The sequence below is a fragment of the Myotis yumanensis genome, unplaced genomic scaffold (genome assembly GCF_028538775.1).
Source record: "Myotis yumanensis isolate MYYU_CA2020_CCGP unplaced genomic scaffold, mMyoYum1.0.hap1 SCAF_18, whole genome shotgun sequence".
In the NCBI taxonomy this organism is placed as follows: Eukaryota; Metazoa; Chordata; class Mammalia; order Chiroptera; family Vespertilionidae; genus Myotis; species Myotis yumanensis.
Window position 1 is genome coordinate 26,955,614 of NW_027223769.1, and position 27,700 is coordinate 26,983,313.

General features: G+C 43.4%; 1 protein-coding gene and 1 pseudogene across 4 annotated transcripts in view; one reads left to right on the forward strand and one right to left on the reverse strand.

The window, feature by feature from the left end:
• Positions 1-874: 874 nt before the first annotated feature.
• Positions 875-27,700, reverse strand: part of UTP4 (UTP4 small subunit processome component) — a 30,204-nt gene continuing 3,378 nt past the window's right edge. For all 4 annotated transcript variants that reach the window (XM_070398550.1, XM_070398549.1, XM_070398547.1 and 1 more), the window contains exons 3-17: positions 24,786-24,977; positions 23,828-23,912; positions 21,221-21,310; positions 19,049-19,260; positions 13,798-13,969; positions 13,594-13,685; positions 13,088-13,184; positions 12,274-12,338; positions 10,520-10,642; positions 9,962-10,118; positions 7,367-7,473; positions 5,030-5,125; positions 3,473-3,658; positions 1,930-2,040; positions 875-1,080 (exon numbers count right to left, since the gene is read on the reverse strand). In XM_070398550.1, coding sequence (XP_070254651.1) covers positions 964-1,080; positions 1,930-2,040; positions 3,473-3,658; positions 5,030-5,125; positions 7,367-7,473; positions 9,962-10,118; positions 10,520-10,642; positions 12,274-12,338; positions 13,088-13,184; positions 13,594-13,685; positions 13,798-13,969; positions 19,049-19,260; positions 21,221-21,310; positions 23,828-23,912; positions 24,786-24,977 — 1,902 coding nt within the window. In that variant the 3' untranslated portion in view covers positions 875-963. The remainder of the gene's footprint in view (positions 1,081-1,929; positions 2,041-3,472; positions 3,659-5,029; positions 5,126-7,366; positions 7,474-9,961; positions 10,119-10,519; positions 10,643-12,273; positions 12,339-13,087; positions 13,185-13,593; positions 13,686-13,797; positions 13,970-19,048; positions 19,261-21,220; positions 21,311-23,827; positions 23,913-24,785; positions 24,978-27,700) is intronic.
• On the forward strand, positions 26,408-26,678 carry LOC138997000 (non-histone chromosomal protein HMG-17 pseudogene; annotated as a pseudogene).

The following is a 27,700-nucleotide window of genomic DNA, read 5'->3' on the forward strand; positions in this document are numbered from 1 at the left end:
AACTAGTCAGTCAACACCCACAGGAATAACAATGTCAAAGACAGTAGACAAGGACAGAAAAGGTGAAATATATGACAGGCTTTCTGATTCCCACTTCCACTCCCACTGCTTAACAAAATGCCCAATGTTTCCTGAACCTCTGAAACTGGCATATTAACAAGTGAAAAGAGAGTTAAAGGAACTGATACTCCAAAGCCCAGTTTTTTCCTTTTAAATAAAATTAATACCTGGCAACCAAAGGCCAAAGGCTTCTGCTTTTCAGATGGAGCACTGCCGTTAAAATTCTTCCTTGAAACATGGGCTGATTATTGCCAATGGTAGACAGGCTATCTTGGATAAGCAAGCATAGCTCCCTGCCCTCCAGGGCAATGTTGGGCAGGCCCCCACGCTTCAGCATGGGCTGCCGGCTGGAGGCTGGCAGGCAGTGAAGGTCATCAGCACAGGCATGTGTTAGGGAAGACAGGGTAATATTTTTTCTCCCTGAGATTATGGTCTGAAAGCACGAACAAGACCCTGAAAAAGTTGCATGAATTTATAGCTACACAGAACATTATCCCAAGTACAAATACCTTGGTGTTTTCTCTACTCTCATTCAATGAAGGGAAATTACTGCCCATTCCTTTGAAAGGTAACATTTATGCCTGACCAGTGTGGCTCAGTGATTGAGCATCACTTATGAACCAGGGGGTCCCGGTTTGATTCCTGGTCAGGGCACATGCCTGAGTTGTGGGCTTGATTCACAGTAGGGGGTGTGCAGGAGGCAGCCGATCAATGATTCTCTCTCATCACTGATGTTTCTATCTCTCTCTCTCCCTTTCCTTCCTCTCCGATATCAATAAAAATATATGAATGGTAACATTTATAATGACTCTAATTCTAAAGAATAACATTTTTTTATTAACATGATTTGTGAAAACACATAGAGTAGAACAGTTCAAGGAAGGACACAGACAGTGCCCTGTTTTAGGTCCCAAATTTCTTCTTTTTGATGGGTGGTGGGAGTTGAGCGATGATGTCATCCAGGGGCCTTTCTACTGCCACCAGTGTTCTTTCATCCAAGAGATCCATGAAGAGTAGAGGCTGTGGAGAGATGAGAATGACTCTAGCAGGAGTTAGGCTCCACGCACGCCTAGTCCTAAAGAGAGGACCTAGAGCTAAACGGTTCATCTAGTTCAAGACTAGAGGGATGAAAGTCTCTGACAGCCCTTCCTGCCCTGGGACTCCAAATGGATGAAAAGGCCGGGAACTTCTGAGTTCACTCAGATTTCAGCAAGGTTTTTCGTGCTTCTCTGTACAGAAAATCTAATTTGTTAGAATCAGTGTTAACTGAGGGCTTGGAGCCCAAATTCTTGACAAACGACAAGTTACAAATGCATAAGAAGCTAATCATGCTTGAATAATTCACAGACCTTCCTCCCCTTAAAAAAGAATGCATGCAGCCCCCTGAGAAAATGCTCCAGGGCAGCCATGGAACCCCATCTGAGAGGCATAAATATGGAACTTCTAAAGTGGCACAAATAGCTGGAATATCATAGGCTCAATAAAATGTTTTCTATACAGTGAAAAGCCTAGCCCAGAAAAGAAAGTCGTTAATAGTCAATGACTTCCATTTGCTGTAAATTATCTTATGGAACATTCTCCAACTAGAGGTCAAATTTAAAGGCCAGCTTTACCACAAAGACCCCACCTGAGCTCCAACATTATTCCGCACTACCTACGTATTTCATTTTGGTTAAGTATGATGTGCCTCTAATCTATTAAAGCAAGAACAAGGAAACAGACATAAGGAACACACATCCTCAGAAAGTTACTTGTCTCCCCAAATGAGGTCCTCTGCATGAAAAATGAAGGTGACATTTTGACAGCTTGTTACATTTGGATAATATCACAAGGAATCAACGGTCCAGAATATTATGCAAGATGCTTTACCTTATATCTCTTAGAAATTTTAAAGGCATGGGCTGTGCGCCTCCTGATGACATCTGATTCATTTGTGGGAGGAAGTGGATTGTACAGTAAGGTTTTGTCATTTGGAAGAGGCTAAAAAGACAAAAATACACTGTTTACGTTGTTTTTATTGGGCTTATACAGAACAATGGACCATAGTGATTTCAGGCAAACACTATCTCCCAACCATCGTATACATTTACTTCCTCCCTGACTCTCCTCACTTCAGGAAGACAGCTGTAGTCACTCTTCCTGCTGTACTGTAGAGGGGGGCGTATGAGGCAAAAGGAGCTTGGTACTCTGCCTGCAAGATCAAAGAGCCCAGCTGGGGCTTCCGCCAGTCTTGTCAGTAACACTGAGCGACAGGAATACACTGGCATGTGCAGCAGGAGCTTAGCCCATGAAGGTTCTGCTTTCTACACTACCCTCCACCAGATCATGGGCTGGCCCAGTGACTAAAGTTCTCCCCAGGAGAAAGAGCAACACAACCACCTCCACTGATGTCACTGACACCTCAAGAGATGGCCTCTGGCCAAGCAAGTGATATTTCATCTCTGACTTCCTTGGGAAACAGCTCTGCCCGCAAGAGGAAGTGATGGACTTATCACCAATGCCTGGGAAAAAATATGGGCCGATCTGGACTGAGTTACAAAGAGGCAAGGGAGTGGGAGAGGCCCTTCCTGTATCACTCAAATTGCAGAAGGCACTTGTCAGCCAGCTCGACTTCCCACACCCAGAGGACTCGGGGCGCATGAGAAGAGTTCCAGTGACACATCACCACGCACCCTCCTTGAGAGCCATCTGCTGCTTTCTCCATGTTCCTTCCACCCCCACCCTCAGATATACAACACTGTGTGTGCTGCTTGTAATCTAAGCCCAAAGTGCATTGCAGGCACGGCCACAGTTCTGTGCTCCCAGGAAAAAAAGTGCCTGCTCAGAAAAGACATAAATTTGCAGTGAATCAAAACAGCAGCTGGCAGAGGATGGAATCTAGAACTGAAAAAAATGCCCACCTAAATCATAGCTGGACTTTTTTTTTAAGATCTTAAGACCAACTCCTCAAGCCTGCAGATAGTGTCTGAGTACATACAGCCTAGGGACATATGTGGTCCAAACCACAGTCTGTATCTCCTTTGATGAAACCACATTATTCAGACACTCAGGGTACAAAGGTGGAAGTGATTTAGCCAAATCAATGGTTTTCCCTCCCAATGAGGGTCACTTTCTGAATACTGACCTAATCACTTTCCCACTTAAGTTTATGTACTTATAGGCAAAACAAAGAAGTGGTTAAATTAGCAAAAACCAGTACACAAAGGCCCACTCCTTCCCTGAGAGCCTAAAGAATGTGGGAACAAAAACAAGAAATCTGCAAAACTAAAGGTTTCTCTCCTCCAAAGAATATAGCAGGAAAACTTTATTCTGATTCTCCTTCCTCTAATTTATTGTACCTCTTGCTTTTAGAACTTGCAGTTTCTTAAGTGAAGATTTGGTGAGAGCAAGGGTGAAGAGGCAAAGAACTCACCAACGACTTGTCGATGATGCAGAACATGTAGGCATCGTGGAGAAGAATGTGCATTGGTCTCTTGGGATGAAAACTGATGTGTGTGATGGGAGTATCCCTTTGGAGCCAAAGGTAATGAAACCCCTGCTTCTGGATGGTCCGGCTCCACTCCGTATACTGTTTGTCTGGGATGCTATATTCAAATATCTGAGGAAGAACATTATATGGAGGGAATGCTGGCTCGTATCCAGAAAGACCAGAAAATATCTATGTAAATCTTGAATATGCCACATTCAGCCTTATGCTTTCTCACTCTTTTTTTAATATAAAAAAAAATTTAAGGTAAATTACAGACTAAATAATTAAATAGCATAGAAAGGTTTATAATGAAAAGTCACCCTGTAATCTTTACATCTCTCCTCCCCAAGACAAAAGTAGCCTGCTATTTTTCTTGTTAACATCTTTTCAGATATTTTATGCATACAAGACACACAATGACTCACATCAATATAGGTCACTCATGTCCCTTTGAAGAGCCCCTTTGAAGAACACTCACTTTTTGGATGTACCATGATTTACTTATCTAGTCTGTTTAATAGACATTTAGAATTTCTAATCTTTGGCTACAACAAACAAGGCTGCAATGATTATCTCTGTATCAATGTCCTTCTGTACAACTGAAAGCATGCTATCTGTAGGAAGAACTTTTAGAATGGGAACTTCAAATCAAAGATTATGTGCACTAAAATTTTTTATAGATATTGCCAAAATGTTCTCTAAAGAAGTCATACTGATTTCAGCAATGTATGAAGTGCTGTTTCCCTATACTTACACCATGTGTATTATCACCTTTACTGATCTTTGCTAATCTACCAGGTACATAAACCTCTCCCACCAGTTTTAATGACTGAAGAACTAATGGGACCAACGGCCAGTAAAAGGCATCAGGTGGACATGGTCCTTATATGTGTGTGACAGAGGTGGCTTCACTAACCTTTCAGTCTTTGGTTAAGGACACAGATCTATGACACTAAAAAGAGAGATTTCCTTTTTTTTGGCTAGAATGTACATGTGTGTGCATGTGTGAGCGTAAAAACTACTAATCAAAGTAGCAAGCACCATTTGCCTGGAAGTCTACTTAAATGTGCTTGTTGGATCACATTTAAATCTTTCCAGTGAGGAAGGTATTATCATGCCCATTTTTCAGATGAAGTCAGGATAATTTCAGAGTATGTTCTATAGCTCAGGTATTTTATAGATCTTTTTAAAATGACAATCTTCTCACAACTTAGTGTGGGAAAAAGCAGTAAGCTAAGCACTAATTTTGGCTGATATTAGGTACCTGATTTCCTCACCTGCAAAAGTGAAGGTTAATTATATTATTTTTTAGTCACTTTCAGCTCTCAAAATCTTATTCCATCCCATATCCAGTCTAACACCAGAGTCCATGTTCTCTCCAGTCTAAAAGGACCTTTATATCATCCAGCACTTTCAAAGAAAGGGTCTTCCAAAATTATCATCTCAGCGTCTAAGTTACCGTCCAGCAAAAAGGAACTGGAAAGCACCGGAATCTCTCACCTGCTGGTCAGAATGAGCGATGACCAGGTTGTTGGTTTTGGGGGCTATGGCCAGAGCAGTCACAGGGAAATTGTAAGCAGGAACCGTGCAGTGAAGCTGGGAAGAAGCAGACACAAAAGGCAACTCTATGTGATACCCGAACCCAGGAAAGACGGGATGGTCTAAGTCAGTTGTTTTTAAATAGTATTCCTTGGAACTCAAAGGGTCCTATGGAAGTTCCCATGACAGTAAAATTTAATCTCATTAAAAAAAAACATGTTTAACTGCTTACAAAACTGACAGCATTTGCAAAGTAAAGCTTTCCCTGCTGTCTTGGTATCAACATAAACTGATCATAAACATGTCATTAAACAGGGAATCTACATATCCACACTGGATTTAAAAAATCAATGTCGCCCTGGCCGATGGGGCAGTGGTTAGAGCGTCGGCCCACGCACAGAAGGGTCGCGGGTTCGAGTCCCGATCAAGAGAATCTGGGCTGCAGGTTTGATCCTCAGCCCAAGTTGGGGCGAGTGTGGGAGGCAACCAGTTGATGTGTCTCTCTCACATTGATGTTTCTCTCTCCTTCTACTCTCTCGGGAAAGCAATGGAAAAATATCCTCTGTAAGAATTAACAACAACAAAAAAGAAGGAAATCAATGCCTACGCATGGACATTTACGTACAATTGCAAGGCGTGTGCACCACTACAGGACAGTCTTAAATGCCAGGCAAGCCTCGAAGAGCAAGTAGTACATACTATTCCCACAATGTAATAAAGATTAAGTTGTGTAGTTAACAGGCAAACCCATTAAATGCAACAATCTAGCATCCTATATAATAAAAGCCTAATATTCAAATTGTTCGACTGGGAGTTTGACCACTCGCTATGACAAGCGCTGACCACCAGGGGGTGGCACAGAACATTGTGGGCATTGGCAACGTGGCGTTGGCAGGGGACGGCAGTAGAGGCACTGCTGGCCCTGACGAGAGTGGGACCATGGCAGGATGGTAGAGCAGGTAAAAGGCGGCACCAGACCAAGGTGGGTGTGAGCGGCGCCTAACAGCCCCGCCGATTACTGGGGGGCGGGGGCGGGGGGGAGAGGCTGCCACCCAGCTCCCAGATACTGAAGGAGCGGTGGTGGTGGTGGGGGTGGGTGGGGGGGAAGGCCCCGACCCTGACCAATTGCCCCACAGATGGTGACCAGTGGCCGGCAGGCCCTGATCGCCTGATTGGGGCTGGGCTGGGCTGGGGAACTGGGGGTGGGTGGTGGCAACCAACCTCCCATAGCGCCCAGGTCGGGGGCTGTGACCTCTTGCTGGCTACCTGGGGGCAGATGTAACAGGGACAAAGGTGAGAATGCGGGGTGTCCTCAAGCTCGCTCTCACTCCCCCTGCTACCCTTCCCCGGGGACGCCAGGGCTCGCGTGCTGGGGAAACCCGCGCACTCAGGTGCCAGGTGCCCACGAGGAGCCTGCCCCACACCCACGTGGCCTTTCCCGGGTGAGCCAGGCAGCAGCCTCTGGGACCACAGAGGCTGGTCAGGCTCCCCGTGGGTTGGCGCAGGAGCTGCTCTGTGAGGCTGGCCTGGAGAAAGCATGCTGCTCACCTGGCTTCCATGCAGTGCTGCTGGGCAGCCCAGAGGCCCACACTGTGCCCCAGCCCACGGCATCCAGCTGCGCTCACCACATTTCCACGTGGGGACTTGGCACTGTGACTCAGGCAAAGGGGGGCGCGCGGGGTCCCAGGTACTGCCCAGGGCCCAGAGGTCAGCTTCAATCATTGGCCAGGCCTAGGGACCACACCCGTGTACGAATTTCCTGTACCGGGCCTCTAGTTGTTCTATAAACTTAATGCTTATCCCAAGTTTTGGGTGGTTCTTATCTGACTTTTATGATGAAGATTTGTAAGGGACCACTAGTGATTCAATGAGTGAATGACAATATCACTACTGATTCATGAAAAATGTTTTCTTGCTATTCCTTTGTCAAATTTCTGGTTCTGTTTAATTTAAAACATACCTTGAGATTACAAGGCGAACTAATAAAACGAAATTGTTACTACCTGTAACTATTCACCTTGGTAAATAAAAAATTGCCTCTCCAAAATACAGAAATAACCTAAATGTTGACTCATCACCCATAAATCCTAATTTCAAATTTCTGTGCACGAGTGGCTTCAGTTCCCACTGACTCATTTTAATATGGTAGATTATAGCTTTTAGATTCCAAACAAGTAAAACAGGAAAACTTCTTGGTTAAAAAAAAAAAAGCCTAGTAATTTTCCAGGTCATACCAACTGAGTCTTAAAACTGCAGGGCTAACTTCTTTTGTTTGCTGCTACTAAACCCAAAGCTCACCTTTAGACGTTTCACATTGTACACATGGACTCCAGCACTGGTGCCCGATGCAGCTAACCAATTCCCATCTGGACTGACCGCCAAAAGACACATGGACTCCACTGTCCCTGTGAGGACAGAACAACAGTTAAGTCTGAATTTAATGTCCACAGCCAGCCCTGCTTTGATGATGGCAAAAGCCAGTAAGACCCTCAGTTTGAAATTACTAATGGGATTTCCTTTTGTAAAATACATATTTTTTTATTGATTTCAGAGAGAGGAAGAAAGAGATAGAAACATCAATGATGAGAGAAAAATCACTGATCGGCTGCCTTCTGCACACCCCACACTGGGGATTGAGCCCACAACCTGGGCATGTGCCCTGACCAGAATCGAACCATGATCTCCTGGTTCATATGTGGACACTCAACCACTGAGCCATATAGGCTGGGGATTAGGATAACTTCTTGATAATTCTGCAAATAAGTTCTAGATAAGTTAATCTATTTTCATTTAATAACCACTCTTCATATAAAGAGGAGCCTGAGCCCTGGCCGGTTTGGCTTAGTGGATAGAGCGTCGGCCTGAGGACTGAGGGGTCCCAGGTTCGATTTCGGTCAAGGGCACATGCCTAGGTTGCGGGCTGGGTCCCCAGTGGGGGGCGTGCAGGAGGCAGCCAATCAATGATTCCCTCTCATCATTGATGTTTCTAGCTCTCTCTTCCTCTCCCTTCCTCCCTGAAATCAATAAAAAAAAAAAATTAAAAAAAAAAAAAAAAAAAGAGGAGCCTGAGTGATAAACATGAAGGCATCACTTGCTCAGGCCTGAATGAGACACTGCCTATCATAGGAAACTTTGTTTTAAAATCCTTCTCTACCAAGTAGTTTTTTTTTTTAATGTATTTTTATTGATTTCAGAGAGGAAGGGAGAGGGAGAAAGATAGAAACATCAGTGATGAGAGATAATCATTGATCGGCTGCCTCCTGCACACCCCCCACTAGGGATTGAGCCCGCAACCTAAGCACGTGCCCTTGACCAGAAATGAACCCAGGAGACTTCAGCCCACAAGCCGATGCTCTATCCACTAAGCCAAACTGGTTAGGACTCTACCAAATAGCTTTTAAGCAAAGTTAGGGACAAACAGCCAATTCAACAGGCTTGAAGCATATCTTAAATTTATTGAGCTGCTTGCTATATATTTAGCACTAAGGGAGCATGGGCACATATGAGCCATCTTTGTCATCAAAAGATCTGAAACCAATCTGGCAACATAAAGACTCATGTGGGATAAAAATCAGACAGTGATGCTATATGCCAAAATACATGCTGCTACAACACCCCCAAACGATGAAAAAGCTCTAAAGCAAGACATAAGCCAGATGCTAAAGGATGGGTGAGGTAGGTAGAAAAAGATGAAGAACAACGTGAGCTAAGTAACAAGAACTGAGATACACAGGTTTGAAGGCTGTGAAGAAACCAGCCTGACTCTAAGGGGGAAGTGAGATGAGAGAGAAGAAATAAAAGTGTGTGTGTGTATGATGCAGAGCCTAATTTTAAGGGATGCTAAATGCAAGATAAAGAGTCTAAGTTTTATAATAAAAACATACAGGTACTCAATAAAAACTGGCAGTTTACTTTATCTGATTACTATCTAATGGGTTTCTTTTCCTGCATGCTTCTGAAGCAGCTTATGAACAGTGAAAGTTTAAGTTAAAAGAGTTGACTCTTGTCCTGGCCGGTGTGGCTCAGTAGGTTGGGCATTGTCCTGTGCACCAAGTGATGGCTGGCTTGATTCCCGGTCAGGGCACATGCTCAGATTGCAGACTTGATCCCTGGTAAAGGGCATGCAGGAGGCAGCCGACTGATGTTTCACTTTTACATCAATGTTTTTCTTTCTCTCTCCCTCTCTAAAAAATCAATAAAAATATTAAAGAAAAAAAAAAGAGTTGACTTTCCACACTGATGGAGTCTAAATGACAGTGAAGCTGCTATAATCCAGGCTGAGGAAGAAGGGAAAAGGCCCATGGGAAGTATCCAAGAAAACTACCAGCTTAAATTAAGCTGGGTGACTAAGTCCTCAATAATTAACTCAACAAGTTAACTACAGAATCACTTATTCGTGCATACTCATTCATGTTCTCAAAGAACAGGGAAAAATGGTCATGAACTTTATATGACAGGTAATGAAACTGTATGTGTAAGTTCATCTTTATAAAAACAACCAAAAAATTAACATGTCTATAAAATGCATACTATCTACACACACACTGGAATATACAAACATATTAACAGTAGTCAGGATTATAAATTATTTTAACGTTCTTATTGCCCTGCTAACAAAAACTCTTCTAGGGGTGATGAAACTTCTCTGGCCCCAAGTAAGGAACCAAAAGCCCAGTGAGAAAAGAGTAGGTGTGAGGAATATTTCACATCTCATCAACGTTTTTATTTGCCAGATATCTCCTCCTACTTTAAATTGCAAACATGTGAGTGAATGTACTTGCAGGGTGGAGAAGAGTATTAGTGAATACCCGACAATGAATAAGGTTTAAAAGGGAAAAATAGATACATCAGAGGCTGACAACTCTCTCCTATGGCCAGTTACCAAATTCCTACCTGGCTGAGCCTGAAAAGTATGCAGGTGCTTGAAGCTTCCTTCCAACAGCCGAATGATATGCAGAGACCCTTGATTTGAAGCCACAAAGAGCTTTGTTGAATCTTCAGAAAACAAAATCTGAACAGCAGAGCGAAGGAACGCTGGCATTTTGGAAACCTTGGGGTGAACCAGTAGTAAAAAACCAGTAAGAGAGAGAAGTGAGACCTAGAGCCATCAATAATAATCACAGCCAGCCTTAAGTTACATTAATGCTTCCTGTGTCTAAGGAAGCCAACCGATGAAGGGTCTGGGACACTGATATGTCTAATGTAACCTATACACCTCCGCCTCCTTTATCTCTTCAAAAGCCTAAACTTCACTGCCACCTTCTGGCATTTCCCTACTCTTTCAAAAACAAAAGCAAATCAAAGTGGAAAAAAGAAAACACTTTTTTTGGTAACAGCTGTCTCCAAATACCTTTCACTGAGTAAGGATTCATATCCAGTGCATCCCACTTCACACAAAAATTCACTTATGAATTTTCTCCTTATTCAACCAGACACTGGGTTATCACTTACCCTGTGGAGGCTTATGTTGTCATGTTCATAATTCAACCGACAGAGAAAAAACCGAGAAGCTGTGGAATACGCTATCCAACTTCCACATGGGGATACACAGCTGCAAATAATGTTCTCGGGACCCTGCAATGTTAGGAATCAGATGAATGTTCAAGTAAAACTTCAGACAATGAGGTTCACTGTGACATGAATCCCCAAGCTGTCGTCACTCTGGACATACCCACAAACACCTACACATAATCCTGACAGTTATATACTGTGTCACTATGATTATGTCAGCAGTAGAGTACCTAAATGGTGTGGCTTTGGTTTCCAAGAGCTGATGTCTATGAATGAACTACTACTAGTAATCTCAGCCCTTGTGTACCTCACAGGTAGCTTCGTACTAAACCCTAACATTAGAAACCCGAGCAGAGAGGCACTTCATGCAGGAAAGCTTTGGAGGCAAGGCGACTTGGAGCATTGATTTTGTTTTAGGACAGTCTACTGTAAAGATCTCTAAGAAGACCTGTCCTGGTGGCTCAGTTAGATGGAGCATGTCCTGTAACACCAAAGGCTGCAGATTGGATTCCCAGTCAGGGCACATACCCAGGGTACAGATTTGATCCCCTGTTGGGGTGCATATGGGAGGCAAATGATCAATGTTTCTCACATCGATGTTTCTGTTTCTCTACCTCTTCCTCTCTGTCTAAAAAAAAAAAAAAAAAAAAACTTCAAAGAAGATCTGGAAGGATATATTACAGCTAGCCAATTAACAATTATTTCAGGAAATGGGAAGAGAATTAAAGAAGTGGATGAGGAAATAAACTATCAATATTGCTTGAATTTTTTTTTTTAATACTTTATTGATTTTTTACAGAGAGGAAGGGAGAGAGATAGAGAGAAACATCGATCAGCTGCCTCCTGCACATCTCCCACTGGGGATGTGCCCGCAACCCAGGTACATGCTCTTGACCGGAACCGAACCCGGGACCCTTCAGTCCGCAGGCCGACGCTCCATCCACCGAGCCAAACCGGTTTCGGCTTGCTTGAATTTTTTACAGTAAGACTGTATTCACAAATATTTGTGTAATTAAAATAAAGGTTTTTTTAAAGAACACAAAGAAGTTTGCATAGTAGATTCCCATTATTGTGAAAAGAAAGGGCATTTGCACAAATGGGTGGAAATTTTTTTCTGGAAGGATATACATGAAACTATTGGCAATAATTATCTCTGGAGACGAGGCCCAGGGATTTGGGTTTAAGAAGGGAGTTCAGCCCTAGCTGGTTTGGTTTAGTGGAAAGAGTGCTGGCCTGCGGATTGAAGGGTCCCAGGTTAGGTTCCAGTAGAGGGCACATGCCCGGATTGTGGGCTCAATCCCCAATAGGAGGCGTACAGAAGGCAGCCAATCAATGATTCTCTCTCATCGTTGATGTTTCTACCTTCCTCTCTGAATTTAATAAAAAAAATTTTTAAAAAGGGAGCTCATCTTTCATTGCATACTCTTTTGTACCATTTGAATTTTTTTTTAAAAAGCATATTACTTTCATAATAATACAAAAAAATAAAACCAATTTCCTGTATTCATCCACCCAATAAATTCTAAATGTCCAACATATAATCACGGGAAATCCAGTTCTGTTGAGATAGTATTTCATTCAAATTATTTTAGATTTTATACAGTTAGTGATGTCAACTAAGTAATCCTCAAAATTCAGCAGGAGAAAATGCTCTGGATTTCAGAGACTGCACATATACAGTTAAACTTCCTTACCTTTGTTTTGAGGTGCAGTAAATGATCTGCATCTTTAGAGAGTGGAAGGGTATCCCCATGCTTTCCTGCAATAAGAAATTCCCCTGAGGTTTTTCCTCCTCAAAGAAAGGTTATTTGTATATATTTTTTCTTCTAAAAAGTCATTCCTGGATAGAATGGAATCTGTGCCAGTGACAAATCAGGAAACTATCTTCATAATCCTACTATTTTCTGGGGAAACCAGTGAACATTCTCTTAACTTCTATTTGGGTGCCCTCCATGGCCTATAGCAAATCACTAATTTGCTGAAGCTCATCACCACAGCCAGGCATGTAGGTGGGTGAAAGTGGAGTTTGTGGTTCGTGTGGCCTCAACTTCATTTGCTCGTTTTGGAAACTTATTCCAGTACAAACATAGTCGAATATAAAACAACAGAACCTAAACATTTCCTTACAGGTCACACAAAAGGCCACTAGGCTGTTACCCTAGTAAGAACCATGTGACCTCCTGGCAGGGATGTCACTAACCAATATTAAATCCTGCCATTTTTCAACATCCTATTTTGATCCCAATCAAGCCAGAGCAAACGATTCCACAACCTTCACACCCACCACATCCTGCTACCACCACCCTTTCTACCATACAGAACTGTACACTTTTAACAGATCTAACACTCAGAACTCCTTTGCTCCATCTAGTGGATGGGAAACCATGAGTTCCAGTGGGCACAGAAAAATCTACTTCCATTTTTCCGTAAGCAGAGTATCAATTGCAATTCTAATTTTTGGTTTCTCTCTTCAGTTTTTTTCCTAGAAAAGTCTTGTTCCCATATTACCTGTTGCAACTGTAGATCCCAGTCGCCAAAGATCCAAGTGATGAGAAAACTGGAAGAGGAGAAGCTGTCTCTTTTTTGAACAGGAAATGAGACGTCGCTGTATCCAAGAATCGAAAAGTGATAAGTAGGTTAGGGTCATCTACTGTCTCAGTACGAGATATAGTGGCAGCATCTTAGCACATTCTTTACTGCTAAAATCCATCTGCCTGATAAATATTCCCTACATAATACCATATTCCAGGCACTGTCCTAGGGTCTAAGAACACACTAGTAAATAAAAGCATACCTACCACTCTCAAGCTCATAGTCTAAAGTGTTGACACAGAATTAAACAAGCAATTACACTAAGTGTGCTAAGAACTGTAACATGGCTAAGCACAGTATGTAACAAAAAAAGCACCAAAGTCTTACAGATTTGCTCAGAAGTGTGAGCTATGCTCAGAGTGTTGTGGGACAGGGGAATGGGAAAATGAGGAGATAGTGAGGGGTTAGGGGATGATACTTACATGGGGAAAAGTGATTTTTCGGAGAGCAGCATCATAATTCTTTACCTCCACTTTCTCCATGAGAGGACGAATGACTAAGTGGGTGTCAGTGCCTGGGCGGAAGGGAGGGAGAAGGGAGAAGACACCGGAATTAGAAAATGTCCTGCATGAAAACAAGCAGAGCTGAGCAGAGTAAAGCAGCAGCTGGCGGAGAGCAGGACCCACCTCCAGATATCAGTGCTGTCGGGCTGTGGGCCACGGTTCGCACGTCGTGAGTGTGATGCTGGAATGGCTTTGTCCGCACCCACTGCTTCTCGCTGCTGTTGGAAGTCACAGAGACCAGCTGAAAATGGAATACTGTCCCCTCGGCTGTGCCCACCACGAAACTGTCTTCTTGCTGAGAAATCAAATCATCAAGGAGGTACATTTGAGCAAAACAGGGCCCACTTTGAAAAAGATTTCCTGAGGTTGTCTGTCTGGGCAGCTTAGGGGAAAACGTATGCCCAGAATAGGAAGGTCAATTCCAACATAGGAGCGAGCTCACTCATATATAATAACACACCCCCTACTAGCACAATTAATAACATGTACCTCAACCAGTTACAGAGCTTTCATATATACAAACTAGACCTCATTAGAAATTCAATACAAAAGATAAAACATCTAAGAATAAATTTAACAAGAAATGTGCTAGGCCTATATAAGAAAAAAAATTTAAGTCTTCCTTAAAGGACACAAAAGATGCCAAGACCGGTTTGGCTCAGTGGATAGAGCGTCGGCCTGCGGACTGAAGGGTCCCAGGTTCGATTCCGGTCAAGGGCATGTACCTGGGTTGCGGGCACATCCCCAGTGGGAGATGTGCAGGAGGCAGCTGGTCGATGTTTCTCTCTCATCGATGTTTCTAACTCTCTATCTCTCTCCCTTCCTCGCTGTAAAAAAATCAATAAAATATATTTTTAAAAAAAAGGACACAAAAGATGACTTAAACAAAGAAATCCATACCATATTCTTGAATGAGAATATTTAACATGATAAAAATATTGATGATTGTTCAGTAAAATTTTTTTTAAAAATATATCTTATTGATTTTTTACAGAGAGGAAGGGAGAGAGATAGAGAGCCAGAAACATCGATGAGAGAGAAACATCGATCAGCTGCCTCCTGCACATCTCCCACTGGGGATGTGCCCGCAACCCAGGTACATGCCCTTGATCGGAATCGAACCTGGGACCTTTCAGTCCGCAGGCCGACGCTCTATCCACTGAGCCAAACCTCTTTCGGCGTTAAGTAAATTTTTAAGTTTTACATAACCGAATAAAAGTACTGATAGTCTACACCTGGAACGAAAAAAGTTGTTTCTTAAATTCATATAGAATAAGCAAAAAAACTTAAAAACCAAACACAAACAAACCAATCCAAGCAACAATAGTAATGAAAATATATTCTCAAAGATTTGGAAGCAGGGACTCAAACAGAAACATGAACACCAGTGTTCATAGCAGCACTATTCACAAGAGCCAAAACATGAAAACAACCCAAACGTCCATCAATAGATAAACTCAATGAGGTGTTTCATTCAGATAAACTCAATGGAGTATTATTTAGCCTTAAGGAGGAATGAAATTCTGATAATGTGACAACATGGATGAATTTTGAAAACATTATGCTAAGTAAAATAACGAAGACACAAAAGAACAAATATATGATACCACTTATGAGGTACCCAGAACAGGCAAATTCATAGGAACAGAAGGTAGAATGGAAGTAACCAGGGGCTGGGAGAGGAATAAGGAGTTATTCTTTAATGGGTGATGAAAAAGTTCTGAAATGGAGAGGTGATGGATGCACAACACTGTAAATATTCTTAAGGTCACTGAATTGTACGCTTAAAAATGGTTAAAAAAAGCCCTAGCCGGTTTGGCTCAGTGGATAGAGCATCAGCCTGCGGACTGAAGGGTCCCAGGTTCAATTCTGGTCAAGGGCACATGCCTGGGCTGTGGGCTTGATCTCCAGGAGGGGCCTTGTGGGGAGGCAGCCAATCAATGATTTTCTCTCATCACTAATGTTTCTATTTCTCTCTCCCTGCCTCTCTGAAATCAATAAAATATATATAAAATATATGTGTGTGTATGTATATATATGAGAAAATACAAGAATACATTTTCAAAAAATGGTTAAAATGAGCAAATTTTGTTATGTAAATTTTATCACAGTAAGAAAGATTTTAAATGTAAATAAAGTGCTAAGAACATAGCCTGGCTGGTGTGGTGTGGCTCTTCTGAACCAGAAGGTCACGGCTCGATTTGGGTCAGGGCACATGAGCCCGAGTTTTGGTCTTGATTCCCAGTACAGGGGGTGTGCAGGAGGCAGCCGACTGATGATTCTCTCTCATCACTGATGTTTCTATCTCTCTCTCCCTTCTTCTCTAAAATCAGTAAAAATATATTAAGAAAAAAAAAGTGATTCAGAGTCCAACTTTGAATGTGAAAAGTTTTAGGAATACCTTAATCACTTTAAGTCAGTTATACTTTCCTTTTTATATGTGTATAACTGATATCACAAAAACTTATGGTTAAGTCTCAAGGAGCTCTTCAATAAGGAAAATATAACTTCTATGTTTAAAAAAGCATTGTGTCATTTTATATTAAAATAGTTTATATTATATGCTTATACTATAAAATACACATTTTACTTTACAAAAAAAGCACTATGGCATAGTTTAATTGGCAATATTTCTTCTTTCTCATAACAAAAAAAATTATGGCATATTTTACAATCATTTATATCTAAGAGTCAATGCAATATAGTAATATAGGCATATGAGAGAAAATCAAACAGTATAAAATGGTATACAATACAAATTAAGCCTGCCTCCCACTGACCGTCCCCCCCAATTTCCCTCTCCAGAAATTATAATTTGAATTTTAAAAATCTTCTTAGAGATATTATATATATATATGTATACACACATATACTAGCATAACTGCATATACATAAAATACTTAATACATAAATACCTAATATACGATATCTAATATATAAATCTGCCATCTTCTCTTAATACACTATTATGTCCTATATTATACACTATTATGCTGTTCTGTTTTTCCCTCTTAACAATATATTCTGAGAATTGTTCCACAGTAGTCAATATACATCTTCCTTGATCTTTGAAACAGATGCCTATTTGTGTAGGTACAGTTAAAATGCTACTAAAATTAATAATTAAGTCTTAAGTCTAATAATTACAACCATTTTAGATTAAGACTCCATTTTAAAAAGATAATTTCTCCCACTCATTTCAACTTATACTTTTTTTTCTTTTTTTAGCTCTTGGGAGAATTTTTAAAAAAATATATTTTATTGATTTTTTACAGAGAGGAAGGGAGAGGGATAGAGAGTTAGAAACATCGATGAGAGAGAAACATCGATCAGCCGCCTCCTGCACACCCCCTACTGGGGATGAGCCCACAACCCAGGTAGCTGCCCTTGACTGGAATCGAACCCAAGACCCCTCAGTCCGCAGGCTGACACTCTATTCACTGAGCCAAACCGGTTAGGGCTCTTTGGAGATTTTTAAAAATATTTGTATTGATTTCAGAGAGAAAGGGAGAGGAAGAAAAAAACATCAATGATGAGAGAGAATCATTGATCAGCTGCTCCTACACGCCCCCTACTGGGAATTGAGCCCACAACCCAGGCATATGCCCTTGAAGGGAATCGATCTGGGAACCAACAGTTCTGTCCTCAGGCCAATGTTCTATTCACTGAGCCAAACCAGCTAGGGCTCAACTTATACTTCTACTAGTGGCCCGGTGCACGAAATTCGTGCACATTAAAAGGGGATTAATTAGAGAAAATATTTTAATATTGCTATTTGCCCTTTCTCTATAATAGAAGTGTCAGAGATGAAAGAAAATTAGTAAAAAGTATATGAAAATCTTCCTCCTGTCAGAGTCTGGGGCACACCACCGGACCCTGAGTCAAGTCCCCACCCACCCATGTGCATCTCAAAATCGTGGGAGACTCAGACCTTGCCACCCCTCCCCCCATTGGGCTAGATCCAGACCCAGTCAGTCCCACCTTGTCAAGCCCCGCTGGGCGGGGGGCGCAGCCTCAGGTCCCCCAGCCCGGGCTGGGGCATGGGGCGTGCCTTAAGGTCCCCCGTCAAGCCCCGCCGGGTGGGGGACTTGGCCTGAGATCCCCTGTCAAGCCCTGCTGGACGGGGCAGCCTCAGGCCCCATGGCCTGGTGTCGGGAGGGGGGTACAGCCTCAGGTCCCCCGTCAAACCCCATTGAGAGGGGGGCACAGCCTCAGGTCCCCTGTCAAACCCCACCGGGAGGGGGGGTGCAGCCTCAGGTACCCCGTCAAGCCCTGCTGGGCAGGGGCCACGACCTGAGGTCCCCTGGCCCGGGGCGAGGGGAGAAGCCTGGCACCGGTGTGGGAGGTGCGGCCTGAGGTCCCCCGTCAAGCCCCGCTGGGCAGGGAGTGTGGCCTAAAGTCCCATGTCAAGCCCTGCCGGGTAGGGGGCACGGCCTGAGGTCCCCTGGCCAGGCACCAGGGTGGGGGGCATGGCCTGAGGTCCCCTATCAAGCCCCACGGGGGCAGGGAGGGCGCAGCCTCAGGTCCCTGCTGATTGCTCGTTAAGGCTCATTATGGGAACTTGGCCTCCCCTGTGGGTGCAGCCATTTTGTGGTGGAGTGATGGTCACTTTGCATATTCCCATTTCATTATATAGGTTTATAGTTCATAGGTGACATCTACATGTTTTACAGGGCTTTAATACACACAAAATTGTTCTCACGGAAAACCTGTGAAATGGGACAGAAACAGTTTAAAGGCAAGGAAAGCAAACATGTGTGATCTCTACACTAGAAACTGGATTTTCACCCTTAAGATAGCAATTCTCAAATTAAGAAGGCAAAAAAAAATAAAGGATGTAGTAACAAACCTCAAAGCTACTTCTATACCTCACTGCTAACATACCCAAACATTTCTGATTAAGCACTCTGGTTACCAAAAGGAAAGAGGCACACCTGTTCAATACAAATCTGCGTAAGTCTTATTCAAAGAGAAGACAATGAACATTGTCAAAAATCACTATAAAATTATCTTCTAATTTCCCAAGGTAGGAAGCAGGAGAACAGTTGTACAGAGGGGAAACACTGCTTCTCGAGATTCTTTGAGCACACGGTGCCCTGTCTTCAGTCAGACATATTAACTAGGGTGGGGAGCCTGAGGAAAACCTCTCTGCTAACCAATCCTTCAGAGAATATTCTCTTAGCAACTAGCTGGAGAATATTCTCTGAGAGTTCAGGGAAATTATGTGGCTTTTCAGATGGATTTTCCTAAACTCATCTTCCTCCAGGGCAACGTTCAGAGCCAGGCAACAGTGTTTGTGGTGCAAGAATGCCAGGGCCTTCTCTATCTTCCCCCAGACTGTACAGGAACTGCTCAACACAGGAGCCATACTCACATCAGAGACAGCAATGGACTGCACGTCAGCGTTTGCAACGAGATGGGTCTTCACAAGCGTCCCAGTAGCTGAGTCCCAGAACTGCACCTTCCCAGCAGAGTCCACACTGATGACAGTGCCATCGGACAAGAAGGCCACACCCCATATGATACACTTCCGCTTAGACACACCCATATACTGCCTATCCACGAGCATCTTATGAGTAGTACTCCCTGAAAAATAAGAAAAGTCCATATTTGAATGATGTGGTAGACATACATTAAGTTAGCTGCCTGAGCACAGACCACATCCAATATATACTACTTATGGTGAACTCAGTCTCTCAACACCAAAATGGTTGCCTAAAGATGAGAGAGGAGGGTGGGGGCAGGGAAGGAACAGAAATTTGCTGGAGGGGTGGGGGTAAAATGGAAAAGAGACTTCACTTAAAACTAGCCAACTGCACACAAACCATTACTCTTTGCTCTTTTCCAAACCCCCTGGGATAGAGACAGTGACTATTTATGAGTATGTGTAGAGTTGTAACTGGCTTAGCAGAGCCCTGAAACTAAGTACCAAGTCAGCAGTGGAGAAAGCCAAGAAGTCACCTGACTTCACCTTGGGATCCTCAGAAAAGTCAGGAGCTGGTGACCCCAGATACTCTAGAAACAGAGGAAGAAAGTGGGACTAAAAGGAGGAACGGAATGAAAGTAAGTTTAAGAAACTTGTAGATCCCTCAGATTCCTTCCCCTAAGTAAAAATCCAGGCAATGCCATAAAACCCCACCTCAACAAAAGACTAGAGACCTATTCTCTGAAGAGGGACATAGGCACAATTGAGGGTGGGACTACTATATGGAATATAAAACCCTAATATGCAAATAGACTGAATGGCAGAACAACCAAACCACCGGTTGCTATGACGTGCGCTGACCACCAGCAGGCACACACGGAACATGGCGGGCATCAGCAGCAGCGGGATAGTGGAGCAGGTGAGCAGGGGCACCAGACCACGGTGGGGCACTGGTCACTGTCATCGGGGTGAGCATCTGGTGGTTACTGAAAATTCTTTGCTCCTGTGAGCCACGGTCCTGCCTGGTGCTTGCACCTGCTGCTGGCGCAGGAGTCACCGCTCACACCCACTGGCCCCAATCACCCCTGAGGGCTTCTCCACCTCCTCCTGCTCCCGAGGGGCAATCGGGGCAGCAGCCACAGCTCGCACCTGCTGATGGCGCCGGCCCCAATAGCTCCGCACCATCAGCAGGTGCTAGCGGGGCCGGTGTCATCAGCACATGGGAGTGGCGGCAGCAGGAGCTGGGCTGCCGGCAGACAGGGTTCCGGGGACCATGGCAGGGGTGCGGAGGATGGGCTGAGACCTGCTTCTGTGCCCACTGTAGCTTCGAGGCAAACAGTTCAATGTGCACGAATTTGTGCACTGGCCCCTAGTCTATATATCTATATATATAAAAGGCTAAGCAACTGGCTGATTGGCTGACCGGCCGGTAGGTATGACGTGCACTGACCACCAGGGGGCAGACGCTCAATGCAGGAGCGACAGCAACTTTGTAGTGCCCTCTTGCTCTCTGGGACCCCTTGGGGGATGTCAGACTGCCAGTGTCGGCCCGATTCCCACAGGCCAGGCTGAGGAACCCCACCTGCTGGAGGGACTCCACTCACTCCGCAGATGCCCTTTGAGCCTTGGCACCGCCCCAGGTGTGGCCGGCTGGGGAGGGACAGCGGGAAGTTGGCTCCAGCAAATACACACACACATAAATATACTGCATCCCCCCTGACCAGTGTGGCTGAAATGGTAGAGTGTTGTCCCATGCTCTGAGAGGTCACTGGTTGATTCTCAGTCAGGGCACATGACTAGGTTTTGGGCTCGGTCCCTGTAGGGGGTGTGCAGGAGGCAGTCAATTGATGTTTCTCTCTCTCTCCCTTTCTCCCTTCCTTTTTCTCTAAAATAAATAAAAACCTATTTTAAAAAAAAATACTGCATCCCATAGAAAAACCAAGATTCCTCCCAAAGCAGGATTAGTAATCCAAGAAAGGACTGAAATTCATGGTGAACATCCCAGAAGATTAAGGAGGTTAGGGCTAAACATCATTGAAAGCATAACAAGAACTCCAGTTTGTCAGAAATGTGAATCTGACAAACAAGACCCACATCCCAAATGAATTGAGAAAAAGTCACCTGATTTGACATCAAACACACTAATGTAGTCTATGGAGCCAGCTGCAATGTGGGTACCAGAGGGATGCCAGCTGAGACTCAGGATGCGACCTTGGGAGTTGAACAATAAAAAAAGCAAGTGACAAACACATAAATATACAGCAAAAGGTAACTGAGTTCTCCCTCCACAATTATCTACAGAGCTAGTGTTCTCTAGTCTTAGCTCCCACTACTTACTGCACTCTTGTGAAGAAATGGTTTATAACAGATGAGGAACAACTTTGCCCTGGGATCCATTAATGAATAAATGTATAAATGGTTGATGGGAGTGTAAAGAAGCACAACCTTTTGAGGGTGATCTGGTAGTAGCCTAACAAAATGTAAATGTGCATGTTTGGCCCAGTAATTGCACGGGGAACTAATCAAAGAGAAATACTTGCATGAATGCCCAAAAACATGTATATAAAAATATTCACTGCACCACTGGTCATAGTAGTAAAAAAATAATTACTATCCATCAGTTGGAGTTTGACTAAATAAATTATGAACACCATAAAATGCTATGCCACGCAGACTGGCATGACTGACAGATGCCTGTGATGTAACAAGTGAAAACAAAGCTGAAAACGGGTTCAGGCACTCCTGTGTATTTGTTTATATGAATATTTTAAAAAGTCTAGAAGATTAAGGGGAATGAGATACTTATTTTCTCTTTCATACTTGGCTAAAGATATGAATTTTTTTTAAATATATTTTATTGATTTTTTACAGAGAGGAAGGGAGAGAGATAGAGAGTTAGAAACATCGATGAGAGAGAAACAACGATCAGCTCCCTCCTGCACATCTCTTGCTGGGGATGTGCCCGCAACCCAGGTACATGCCCTTGACCGGAATCAAACCTGGGACCTTGCGGTCCACAGGCTGACACTCTATCCACTAAACCAAACCGGTTTGGCAAAGATATGAAATTTTTAACAAGCACTGGATCACCTTTGTAATTTAAAAAGAACACGCCAAAGGTATTAAAAACAACCAAATATGAATCTGAGTAGCAGAGAATAAATATTACTGATGGATACAAAGAATACAGAGGACAGTTACTATTTGCTAGAAGGGGAGTAAGCAAACCATGGCCTTAAGGCCAAATGAGGCCCGCCACTTTTTGAAAGTAAAGTTTAACGGAGCATGGCCATGCCCATTTGTTTAAGTATTATCTATGGCTATTTTTGTGCCACAACAGAGTTGGCAGAGATGGTTTGACCTATAAAGCCTAAAATATTTACTACTTTGTATCCTTACAAAAACAGTTTGCCAACCCCTACTGTACAGGTCAGTATCAATTGGTCCAGGTGAAGCTCAAACATGGGCAATTATTTATAGAACTCGCCCATTCAATTTGAATGCACAGCAGGATTATGAACCACAGCTCTGCCCTAGCCTGTTTGGTTCAGTGGGTAGAGCGTTGGCCTTCAGACTGAAGGGTCCCGGGTTCAATTCCGGTCAAGGGTACGTACCTCAGAAAGAAAAAATAAAAAGGATACGTACTTCAGTTGCAAGCTTGATCCCTGGCCCTGGTCAGGGCGCATGTAGGAGGCAACCAATCAATGTGTCTCTCTCACATCGATGTTTCTCTCTCTCTGTCTTTGCCCCTCCCTTCCACTCTCTCTAAAAAAAAATCAATGGAAAAATACCTCGGGTGAGGATTAACAGCAATAAAAAAGAACCACAGCTCCTAAAGATGAAATTCTCATTTCCGGACTTTATGTAACTTGTTGAAACATCACAAATTTAAGTGAGAATTAACAAATCAACTTATAGAGAAACACTAGTTTTTCTATTTTATATTTCTGGTTTTCTATATTTTCACTTAACCAAGCAATCACAACTATGCTATACAATGGAGAAAGCCTGAGCTGGAGATGGCTTCTAGTACATACCCTGTACTCAGACAGAGTTAGTATATCCTATATAATAAAAGCCTAATATGCTAAGTGTCCGGTTGTCTTGTTGTCCGTTCAACCAATTAAAGCGTAATATGCTAATGATATGCTAAGGCCACTCAACCGCTCCCTATGACATGCACTGACCACCAGGGGGCAGATACTCAGTGCAGGAGCTGCCCCCTGGTGGTCAGTGTGCTCCCACAGGGGGAGCGGTGCCCAGCCAGAAGCCAGGCTCACGGTGGTGAGAGCAGCGGTGGTGGTGGTGGGAGCCTCTCCTGTCTCCTGGACTGTGAGAGGGTGCAGGCTGGGCCGAGGGGACCCCCTCTCCGCCCTGAGTGCATGAATTTCGTGCACTGGGCCTCTAGTCTATAATAATAAAAGCATAATATGCTAATTAGACTGGACATACTTCCAGATGACCTTCTGGATGAAGCTGGGCTGGTAGGGAAGTACAGGTCCCAGGTGCCTGCCGGCGGCCAGAGGGAAGCCCAGGTCCCGGGTGCCAGAGGGAAGCCAGTGCCGGCCGCTGGGGGAAGGAAGGCCTACTCTTGCACGAATTTCATGCATCAGGCCTCTAGTAGTTAAAATATTACCTGGACCCAAGGGGAAATATCCCATCCCTAGTGGCACAGAAACATAACTACTTGCTAAGGTTATTCACAGCCCCACCAGAAATGACCCTTACTTTTCTGCCGATCAAAATTTCTTTCAAACTGGATTTTGTCTGGGTTGATTTGAAATAGTTTCACAGATCCATCTTCACAACCAATCTATTAGAGGAGAGGAGGTAGAAAATAGAGAAGATAACATTTTACATTTTTAACTAACATATTTATTTACAAATATATACATTTCTTCCCGAAAGCAATCACTTGCTCTGAAAAATAGTTGGTGAGAGAAACAAGTACTGGCACCAAGAAACTGATTGTATATTCTTGGCAGCCTTTATGTCCTGACAAGAAAGCAGGCTAAGTAGTGGCCCAATTCCTGCACAGGACATAGAAGTAGGATTTCACAGGGCATCTCTACTAGAGACCCATGGACTAAATGATAGACCTAGTAACTATATAATCTAAACAGAGACGTATCAAGATATTGTACAAATTAGCGCAAACCAGAAGAGAACAGTGGTGTTATCACAAAAGGTTCAACCTCTGAAAGCACCCATTCTAATGTTAATGGTTGGGGGAGCAGTCTTCTCAGTCTGTGCTCAAACAATTTTGAGAATCACTGTGGTGATACACAGTTGCACAAGTTAATTGGTGGAAGGACCTAGGAATTTTTAATAAGCATTAGTGCACTGTGACTCTACAAAAGGATTTAATATGCTATATTCTGAAATGAAATTCATCGTGAAACACAAGTCTCTACAGCTCCCAATTCCAAAGAACAAAGTTTGGGAAACCAAACTAACCCTCTCATTTCATAAATGAATAAACAAGGTCAAAAGTAAAAACAGAAAGGATGCAAAAGGACAAGGGATTGTTAATCCCCAATATCAACTCCAATCTTATACTGGGGTTGCTGAATGGCTATATAGCGTAACATAACTTTAATCTACCTTCCTATGAACACAGGGAAGAAGTTTTTTAAGTGGGCACAAGAGGAATCTTGGTTTAAATTACCAATAGTTGCATACTGACCAAAAGTTGAGAGCCACTGGGGCTGGCAGCCATGCTCCAAATGGGTCCTCCGAAGGCATCCATAGAATACTTGATGTTTAAGGCCTGCAAATCATACTCGATAATCTCTCCGTTGAGTCCAGCACTAAAGAGTCGCTGTCCTTTTGCCCAACACAAAGCTTCAGTAGTTCGAGACTCATGACCTGGGAAAAACTACAGAAACACCATAACTTCAACAACCCATCATGAGTTCATCATCTACCAGCACTGAGTGGTCACAGGCAACATGGTGAAAAATAAGCCCTGGCTGGTTTGGCTCAGTGGATAGAGCGTCAGCCTGCAGACTGAAGGGTCCCAGGTTCGATTCTGGTCAAGGGCACATGCCTGGGTTCGGGCTTGATCCCCAGTGGGGGATGTGCAGGAGGCAGCCGATGAACGACTCTCTCTCATCATTGATGTTTCTCTCTCTCTCCCCCTCTCCCTTTCTCTCTGAAATTAATAAACATATATTTTAAAAAAAGAAAAAGCCCTGACCGGTTTGGCTCAGTGGGTAGAGCGTCGGTCTGCGGACTGAAGGGTCCCAGGTTCGATTCCAGTCAAGGGCATGTGCCTTGGTTGCGGGCACATCCCCAGTGGGGGTTGTGCGGGAGGCAGCTGACCAATGTTTCTCTGTCATTGATGTTTCTAACTCTCTATCCCCTCTCCCTTCCTCTCTGTAAAAACAATCAATAAAAAAAAAGAAAAAGAAAATACTTCCCTAGCCCTTGCTAGGTAACTCAGTTAGAGCATTGTCCTGATACACCAAGGTTGTGGGTTCAATCCCAGGTCAGGATACACAAGAAGCAACCAGCCCTGCCAGTGTGGCTCAGTGATTGAGCATTGATCCAGAGGTCAATTTGTAAGCTCAATACCCAGTAAGGGGCATGCAGGAGGCAGCCAATCAATGTTTCACTTTCACATCGATGTTTCTCTCTCTCTAGCCCTCTATCTCCCTCTCTCTCTCAAATCAATAAAAACATATATTTTTGTAAAAAGCAACCAATCTCTCTATATAAAAGGCTAATATGCAAGTGTCCCCTTGGGAGTTCGACTGGAAGACCAGTTCGATTGCTCACTATGATGTGCGCTGACCATGAGGGGGTGGTGTGGAATGAAGGAAGGCCCCAGCCGGCAGGCAGAAGGCCTCAATCAGCCCTGATCACCAGCCAGGCCTAGGGACCCTACCCAGGCATGAATTTCATGCACCGGGCCTCTAGTGAATGCATAAATAAGCGGGACAACAAATTGATATTTTCCTCTTCCTCTCTCTCAAATCAATGAATAAAAATTTAAAAAATAAAATACTTCTCTAGAAATATCAACTGTGGGATTTTGTGCTATCAGAAGATCATGTCTATTGACATTTTCATTTTTTTCCAGGATTGTGTTTTAGTTATTTCTACAGTTGGCTTTGTTTCTTTTAGTAGAACTTTGTTCTGCAAAACTTTTTCAGTAGGAACCAGTCCCGAGCTCTCAGTGCTATCAAAACTTTATAAACCCCCTGGAGCCCTAGCAGTGTGAGGAGATCGATCCCCGGACCAAGCAAAGCCCGCGTGCTGCTACATCCCCGTGTCCTGCTCCCATGTCCCACCACTATCGCCATTATGCCCAAGAGAAAGGCTGAAGAGGATGCTAAAGGAGATAAAGCCAAGGTGAAGGTGGAACCACAGAGAAGACCCGCCAGGTTATCAGCTGAACCTGCTCCTCCAAAGCCAGAGCCCAAGACTAAAAAGGCCCCTGCAAAGAAGGGAGAGAAGGTACCGAAGGGAAAAGGGAAAGCTGATGCTGGCAAAGATGGGAATAACCCTGCAGAAAATGGAGATGCCAGAACAGACAGGCACAGAAAGCTGAAGGTGCTGGAGATGCCAAGTGAAGTGTGTGCATTTTGGTAACTGTGTATTCAGGTGACTGTACAGTTTGAAATACCATTTTTATCAAGTTTTATAAAAATGGAGAATTTTGTCTTATTTTTTTTAAACTATATAAGCTATGCACACAAAACCCTTTATTGTTATTTTTGGGGGAAGGACATATGGTACTAATAGAATGTCTCCAAAACTGGACTGACATTGGGGGGGGGGGGGGGGGGGGTACCTTCCCTTCTAGTTTTGAGAAACTTCCTCTTGGTTCCTGGGAGGGGGGATCTCTTGATGTTGACACACATTAGCCATATTGGCATGAACACCTTGTTGTGTGGGAAAACTAAAATTCGTTTTTATGTCCTGTTCTCCCTCTCCACGTTAAGCATAGACTTTGGCTCTCTTAAGCCCAGAGACCTATGGGGACCTGACCCAAACAAACTGATTTCCAGTATGCTAGGCAATCTGGACTTTCCAGTGTCACCACTGAGATGGAGTCCCTCAAAAGAGCAGCAGTTTCTTTTTAGATTGTGGATCTACAGATTGACATTCTCTGCCATTTTCATTTCATTTCTTGAAAGTCAGGGTTGGCTTGTGAAAAGTTGTTAAACAACATGCTTAATGTGAAATGTCAACCCTCACTCTAAACTTTTCCTGTTCAGAGCATCAGATGAAGGCTTCACTGGGTTTTATAGTGGCTTTCTGATTTTGGTAGTTCACTGAAGAAGGGAGTTTGAAAGTTGTTGTATACTGTTAGCGACTGTCTGCCCATATCCTGCCTGAAACACCATGATTGTTTATGAAAAGTATCTTTAATAAAGTTGGATACAGTTTGGCTTGTGGAAAAAAAAAAACAAAAACCTTTTCAGAATAAAATTTGCATCCAATTGTATTTGAAGTATCTAATTTTAAAAAAAATCAATGCAACTATCTTGATTGGGTGATGGTTTCAAAGGGTGTGTGTGTATGTCAAAAGTTATTAATTTATATACTTTAAATACATGCTACTTATTGTGTCCATTTTACCTGCACAAAGCT